Source organism: Synchiropus splendidus, chromosome 1, assembly GCF_027744825.2.
Source record: "Synchiropus splendidus isolate RoL2022-P1 chromosome 1, RoL_Sspl_1.0, whole genome shotgun sequence".
NCBI lineage: Eukaryota > Metazoa > Chordata > Actinopteri > Syngnathiformes > Callionymidae > Synchiropus > Synchiropus splendidus.
The window spans coordinates 57,162,595-57,171,081 of NC_071334.1; the positions used below are offsets into that span (position 1 = coordinate 57,162,595).

Below are 8,487 nucleotides of genomic sequence, written 5' to 3' on the forward strand. Positions count from 1 at the left end.
ATTGCCTCCTGCAGTTGTCTCTGCTTCCCTCGTTTCTCATCGAGCTGCTTTGTTTCGCCGTCTCCAGAGTCTAATGTTCCACGCTTGTCTTCATGTGTGGACAAATAACTGCTATTGTCTCAATCCACAATTAAACATGGCGCCCGAGAGTCATGACCCCCTGCACTGAAGTCCCTTCTATGTCTGACGTAATTGATGGTGATGAACTCATGGTGGTGGTTTTGTTTTTCTCTTGCGGTCCGAGTCGGTTCCGAAAGATTAGTTTTCATTATCAGTGTCCACATTAATTGGCCGAGCAGGTTTCTGCAGAAAATGTTCCTTGTTTGAGTCCTGCTTTAGGAGCAACCTGAGTCCTTTTCAAGTACGAAATATAGTTTTCCTATATGTTAAATCGTCTTATGTGGCTGTGCACTGTTCTTCTTTACTCAACTGTGAGACGCAAGCGTCCCCCTGAAAATTGTCGCTATTTTGCAAGTTGACGTAGAGTGCGAATGTGTTGACTGCAGATAGTAAATGACTGGATGATATTTATCATTTCATCTGCTGCTCATTTTTCCTTCCATTTAGCTGAGGAAAAAAAGTCTTTAGTTGAAAGGAATGCAAGGAAACAGTCTTGGAGAACGACAGTGAAGTAGTATGAAAGGTAATGCTAATGGTAGTCAGGGTTCCCCGCTGTAGTTTAGTTGCAGTCAAATTCAAAAATAGATAACTCAAATGTTTGTCAGTTTCTTTGATAAGAACTTGGTCTGGTACTTTTTCTGTGTGTGAACCTCTACGCATGTAACACAATGTGCTATTCAGTGAAAAAAAATATATAGAATTAGGGTGTAGGTTGGAAGCACAGCCTGGACACATACACAGGAACAAGCCCTGAAAAAACACAAGGAGTGGGATCAACAGGGGACTGAACAGAAGAACAGAGGAAGCTCTATGACGTGACTGTGCATATCAGATGTCGGGGGGCAGCTAGTCCCGATCAGTCAGATGGCACTACCGCTAGCCTGGCACAACTCTGCAGCATGGTCCTGACAGGAAGAGCTACCATGGAAGGCTCTCTTTGAGGGCCAAATTTCTTTTTCATTTTCATTGTATGGCACCTGATGGTAGCGGACATTTTAAGCCTGTATTGTGCAAAACTTGACTTCTAGTGGCCTCTGAAAATTAGGACACTGTTTCACGGTACCTCACCAGCCATTCAAGTGACATAACATTCCAAGAGTGGCACCTTAAGGAGCACCGCCCCACGGCTTAATCCTTACCTCCACCACTTATAAAAATACAGTGGTACCTCGGTTTTCGACCACAATCCGTTCCAGACAGCCGTTCGAGAAGCAAGTTGTTCGAAATCTGAATCAATTTTTCCCGTTACAATTCATGGAAAAAGAAATAATGCGTTCCGAGCCTTAAAATAGTCTTTTGTAGGAGTGAATGTAGAGTGTCTGCTGCAGGTGCGCTGTTCCTCTATGTGTGTGGCCGCTGCATGTGGGAGGGGTTGCCGAGTGAGTGACGTCTCTCCAGAAGTGAAGTGGTGCCCGGTGCGTGTCCAGCTCTGAATGTGCGCTTTGACGAAGTCATAAACCAAGTAAGGCTCTGTCCGAGACTCGCCTCATCCCTGTCCCAGCTCCAGCCCACAACAAGACATCAAACCCTGGAGTGCGCGCTCCAGCCTTGGAGATGTCGAGAGCGAGCACCTCCCCTGTGACTGTGGAGACAGGAAAGGTTTTACACCTCAATATGAAGAAAAAACAGTCAGTAAATGTAGCTAACGGGACACGTCTGCATACAGAGGCTGCGTTATACACAATAACAAAGCGCGTCGTGGGTCAGCTGATCGGTCCGCGCTCGATATGTTTTTTCCGGCTTTTTTCGGGGGCGTTCGAGTTCTGGATTTTCGTTCGAAATCCGAAGATAAAAAATCTCGAAATTTTTGTTCTAACTCTTGATTTGTTCTGAGGTACCACTGTAATCAGTAAACATGTTTCTCTTTCATGTGAAATTTGAAATTTCCAGTTGTGTCACCACTTCCACATCTACTATCCCGCTTCGACCAATGAGTAGGGGGCGTGGTCAGGGTGAGAAGAAATTTGTGAATACTGAGGCTCCATGAAAGACAACTGCACAGACATTTTTACTGGACAATATTTCATATTCAATGAAAAATACTTCATTTAAAGAAACCTGTTGCAGTGTGCCATTGGGATCTATAAAATATATTTAAATCTATTAAAATCCCCTGAAATATAGATTACCTTCATTGGCCTATTCTATTCAAACCTTGTGGAGATGCTGATGGAGCATGACAGTATCAGGGTCTTTTTCTTTGTAATTCCAGTGACTACATTCTTTTTTTTTTTTTTTTTTTCCATTAGTGACTGTTTGGCAGATGTGTTTTTACCAATGGTAGATTCCTCCGCAGGTTAAAGTGAGGACACAAGTTTGCTTCACTCCACTTTGCACTTAAGATTCTTGACCAGCAGCCATTGTGTCTCCTGAAACATACGAACCTTGAGCAGATTCCGCTCTGATTCCAGCACCATTTAAGGAAAGGCTAATGGATGCGCAGTAATTATGTCAAGTGAGACTGAATTTATCAGGAACTGTGTTGACCTTTTGTGGGTTCTTTCTCTCTGGATTATTGCACTAATGTCGCCGTTCTAGCTATTAGTTTCTCAACCACATGAAAGTGGGACCTAATTGATGTCATTAATGTGAAGTGCTCTTGTATGAGGCTGCGGATACTAAGATCAAAAATGAGTCTTTGTCTTCTAATCTAATACTCAGACAAAGTAAACACGGTGGTGGTCATGCTGTTGACTTCTACTGGTCTCTAATGACAGGACTTCAGGACTGTTTTTTCTTCATATTGAGGTGTAAAACCTTTCCTGTCTCCACACTGGACCGTGGTAGAGTGTCACAGGGGAGGTGCTCACTCTCCACACCTCCGAGGCTGGAGCGCTCACTCCAGGGTTTGATGTCCTGTTGTGGGCTGGAGCTGGGACAGGGATGAGGCAAGTCTGGGACAGAGCGTTACTTGGTTTATGACTTTGTCACAGCCAAACTGCACAGAAGCGCACATTCAGAGCTGGACACGCACCGGGCACCTCTTCACTTCTGGAGAGACGTCACTCACTCGGCAACCCCTCCCACATGCAGCGGCCACACACATAGAGGAACAGTGCACCTGCAGCAGACACTCTACATTCACTCCTACAAAAGACTATTTTAAGGCTTGGAACGCATTGTTTCTTTTTCCATTAATTGTAATGGGAAAAATCGATTCAGATTTTGAATAAATCGCTTCTCGAACAGCCGTCTGGAACTGATTGTAGTCGAGAACCGAGGCACCACTGTATTGCATTTATTCAATGTACAATGTACAGCCTGGACAGCAGCCTCGAGACACCCAAACACGTACGTATGTAATGCCACTTGCATCATAGTTGCTCATATCTCTTCACTGTTTGAAGACTGATTTTGAGTTTTTTGAGATTTGGTGTTCACCAAAAAATGAAACAAATCATGTGCTGTGCTGCTTCACAAGTGTCACATTGTAGCAGGCTTCGGATTAGCTTATGCATAACAAGACAACAGGCAGATGTCGAACATCTTAATTTGGAGTTTATTGAATATGTTAACATCTCGACTTCTTGGCGTGATTTCATCAAACTTAGTCCTGGTCTCCTGCTCTTTTCATTGTCCTTCATGTTTCCTTCTCAAACTTGCTGGGTCTGGTGTAGCAAAGCTAGACATTAGCAGCAGCAGTGTTTATCACGTATCAACTCAAAAGGCGGAGCAGTTTCATGTCCCTGACCAGGCATTGTATTTCAAGATGGACCACGACTATGAGGCGTCTATGAAAACAAAGGTGATTGGCTGGCACAAAACCCTGCACCCATTGTGGCCCTTTATGGACCAGTTTGACACCGCTAATATAGAGACTCTGATTTGGCCTTGTCTTAACGCTTATATTTGCAATAACAATTGTCCAACTTTGATCCTAATATGATCCTTTTATTCAACCCCCACAGGCGCCTTCATCATCTGCTGGACCCCTGGCCTCGTCATTCTGCTCCTGGATGTCTTCTGCGCTAGCTGCAACGTCCTCACCTACGAGAAGTTCTTCCTGCTGCTTGCTGAGTTCAACTCAGCCATGAACCCTATCATCTACTCCTACCGTGACAAAGAGATGAGCGCCACCTTCAGGCAGATCCTGTGCTGCCAGCGACAGGAGAACGTCAACGGGACGGTGGCGGAGGGTTCTGACCGGTCTGCGTCGTCCATCAACCACACGGTGCTGAGCGGCGGTGGGCACCAGCATCACAACAATGAACATTCAGTCGTTTAACAGACTGTCGGGGGAACCGATTTTAATCTTGAAGTAGTTGTACTTTCTTTTTAAATACTGAAACTGACACATGAAGATGATGTCCGGGACATTACCTCGGTTTCCCAAATGAAGAGTTTGAGAATGAGGAGCCAATCCATTTATGAAGGAATAGTTTGCTTGCAGTATTCATAGATGTTATTATTTTTTATCTGTGTTCTCATGGTAACATTGGTATGAACTATTTAAATGTGTGAAAAAAAAGGAAATGCCAGTATCTTTAGAGTCCATGTGAATATACTATTGGTTTCTTCCGAAAGCTAACGTCAGAATCTAATGTTCTCGGATCAGCATCTTTTCTTGGCCCGTATTGAAGCCCTATTCTTTTTGCTGGGAAGAAAAACATCCACACCATCATGTCAGAAGGTTGCAATAACACACACCATGCCCCATCGCTGACCTCTAATCCTGGACACTGTGTCAGTGAGCATTGAGCAACTCCAACTTTCAGCGTCATTATATAAAACATATGTGCGATTTTGCTACATATATAGTGCTTTCAAGTTTAATTCTGCACTTATTGCTCCACCAGAAAAATGTGTTCAATACAGTTGGAGCAAAGAAAAACACATGTAAATATAAATTATGCTGCAGAGCTGAACAGTATTAAAATGAGAAAAAAAAAACTACTTATGCTGTAATTGGCGAGAGTAAAGCAATTCACTCGTCATTGTCAATTTAAAGCAAGTAAATAAATAAATATACGTTTTTTTGCATCTCTGAAAAAGTCGACTGAAAAACCGTGAATTAATTCCGACATCTTGGTCCAAATATGCTTCAGTTACCCTATTATGATGACAAGTTGTTCCAGAGATAAAAACCAAAAATGGGAGGACGCTTGTTGTTTCAGAGAGAAAAGGTCAAGGTCAGTCCTGTGTACGCCAAAACAAGAACGTTCTGTTCATCTGAGACGATAACACCCACACTTTTAATAACAGTCTGTGTCATACATTCTTTGCTCTCTGTCTACTCAAACTGTCACGTCTTCTATCCAAGGAAGACCAGCTGCTTTGTCGCGGAGGCAACAGTCTCACAACTCCTTAACGCCATTCCTGCTTCCCAAAAACCAGCCTGGCGATGTAATTCCTTCCATCTGGTCCTTATCTTCTCTGTGATCCACTCACAGCTGGATAACCTTTGAAGGAAGGCCACCAGATTAGAATCTTGCCTGGCTACTGGATTTCTCCGCATGTTGGCATTTTCTGCCAGTGCGTAGTAGGTGAAACGTCACACCACGATGCATGATTTAGACACTCTGCTAGCGGTGACATGGCTTTTTCATTCAGCATTTCTGACTGGCTGAACTCTTCTAGACTTAGAGATGAAGCGGCCCAATTGTTCCCAACTTCCCACGGTTCCTCCGTGAAAGACCTGTGAAAGGTCCGTGACTGGTTCGTGCCCTGAGCAGCCGGAGCTGCAATGTCTTGTATATCCACGGGGAGGCGCATGGATACATTTGGCCCTCAGCGATTTCAATAGTGGGATTGTACCTTTCTACATAATGTGTCTTAATGTTAATGTTAATGTGTATCTGTGCTAAGGACTCAAACGTAGGCGACTGACTAGACTTTATTTTTCTTGGTGAAGACACTCCCATCACTTGTCTACAAGGCACTAGCACCCCTGAAGCTCTTATCGCAGTGAAGGTTAGAGTCACACAGCTAATCCAGACAGGACCTCAGTTTGTTCCACAGATGTCAATGACAGTCAAGTATGTCGGTCCGATTGTCTTTAGGGGGAAGCTGCAGGATATTTCTCGGATACAAACTAATACTGCTTCACACTCACCTCTCTTCGCCTTAGCGGCTGTACATCTATCGATGAAACAAACCTGGTCATGCTACACAACTATTCAAGTTCATCAGGAAGCTCAAAAGCCTGTTACAACACATACAAATTCGAGTGTCCAGGTTGCTCCAGAACTCCTCCGAATTTTTGCACATTGCAGTGTTACATTGGAGTGAACGGCAAAGACAGTTGATGCACTGCAGTATCTTGGGCCATTAGCTTTCATTTGCTTTTTTTTTTGTTTTCATGTTCTTGAAGTGTTTTGCATTTTACTGTGCAGGAGACCACATCTGACCTCCACTGTAACCATTTACCTAACAAATCATGGATTCAGGTTAAACCTATATAACTAACCAACTAAACTGTTTGTGCTTGTTTACCAGTGTGTACCAATGTAAGTATATCTGTACAGTGTGAATGTATATACATATATATGCAAGGTTAATCACCAAAGGGACAGTGGTTTGTGTGTAAATTTATACTATCATATGTCCATGTTTGTGTTTTGTCTGACCCTATTTGGATTGTAATATTTTTGCCTGATTTACATGAAGTTTGCAGTGCCTTTCTGTTGTTTCTAACAATTGTCATAAGGTCTTTATTTGGCTTTGAAAGCATCTATGTTTTTGTTTTTTTTTTTAATTTGGTTTTATAATAATAAATAGTCCCACCTTATTGTTATTTGAGTCAGCGTGGAAATGTTTGTTTTTTCTTCCTTGGGTAGTCAACACGCATTTTACTTACTTATTTATTTTTATTTTTTGGTTTGATGCCTCTCTGGCTTCTTAGCTCAACATCGTCTTAAAAATAATAAAAATAAAATAACTCTTTCCATGATACAGAAACCAAATGATTTAAGTTAGCTTCAACTATTTTGTATGTTAAAAAAAAGCCATCCAAAAGTTCTAATTTCCTGTGACCCACCACCTCTGTCTGGCTGTGTGGCTGTAATCGGCGCCATCGAACAAGTCAAAGCAGAAATCCAGATCTTCTTAGATCAAAAAATAGATAATATTGGTGCGTGAAACTGAAACACATCATCATTCTACTCTTCTCCGAGCGAGCCAGGGTCAAATGTCACGATCAGAAACACATAACTGAAGCATGTTTTGGATTAAAGATTCAGTTAAATGAGACATTTGTCATGTTGATTTTTGTCCTTTCATGTCTCCATGTGGCTGTACACACGCTGCTTATTTGACTACAGATGTAGACAGGTCAACGACTGGAGTGAAATGTTGCAGCAAAACTGAAAAGCACTCTAAATCTTACTCAACCATTTCCTCTCTGAAAACTTAATATGAGTCGTCACTGCTCAGGCACACGAGCTGTGATGTAAAGCAGATGTTTCGTCCAAGAGGGTGACCAACGCCGCAGAAGTGGTCGTCGAGTGACCCGGGAATATCCCCTGCACCAGCTCACTGTGCTCTCATAGGAAGCAGTGTGTGTTCATATGTGTGTGTGTGTGTGTTTGAAATTGTTTATTGTTCCACTGCAAAAGTTCAAGCCTTCCAGTTGACTGATATATACTTTGTGCCTTCCTGTTGAGCCCAGACAGGACCAGCACACAGACGTTCTGCCAACTTTAACACTCTAAATAAGGTGTTAAAATGACCACTAAAAGAAAAAAAACGTCGGCAATCCACATCCGGATTATTTGAACACAGAAAATTCAGTAGACGAAATGATAAGACTCATAGGAGTCCAGGAAACGTTCCACATCTGCTGAACCATTCTGTAGTGTTTTCACTTCCTCTGGAATGTTATCACATTTCTATGAATTGAAGATGTTCCAGAGAATTTCCACCAGAAAAGAGGAAATTATTTTCATCAAAATCTGCAGACATCTGGATATTCCACAGCTACGTTTATCTCTCGCTCTCTCAGCAAAACTGATGAACACATTCCTTGGAAACACTGCGAGACTCAGACCAAACCCCATTGGTCTGTCAGGCTTCTCAGCATGAAATGAAATTTGTCACGAGAGTTAACATTTTTTGAGGTGTCAGATTTAAGCATTTCCTCGTCTGGTCTATTACTGTCATGGGTCTGTCAGGGGGAAAAAAAAATGACAGTCCCATGATGGATAACAGATGAGGAGGTGGATGACATGCAGTGAAGCACGAGGTTAGAATGTGGCGAGTGGGAGGAAGTGGGAGGCAGACGGTTTGATCACCAGTTGGAGCAGAGGGGTAGGGAGTGCAAGGCAAGCGTACACAATGTACTTAAAACAGTTCACACAGGGAATCACACTGCACACACGTCTGTCCCCTACAATTAGTGCTCTCCTTCCTCTTGTGGTGAGTCATTGTATT

The 8,487-nt window shown here is 42.8% G+C and overlaps 1 protein-coding gene across 1 annotated transcript in view; it reads left to right on the forward strand.

The window, feature by feature from the left end:
- lpar1 (lysophosphatidic acid receptor 1) overlaps positions 1-7,235 on the forward strand; it is a 28,329-nt gene extending 21,094 nt beyond the window's left edge. Inside the window, exon 3 of the mRNA XM_053853497.1 lies at positions 4,029-7,235. Within this exon, the coding sequence (XP_053709472.1) occupies positions 4,029-4,345 (317 nt within the window). The 3' untranslated portion in view covers positions 4,346-7,235. The remainder of the gene's footprint in view (positions 1-4,028) is intronic.
- Positions 7,236-8,487: the final 1,252 nt, after the last annotated feature.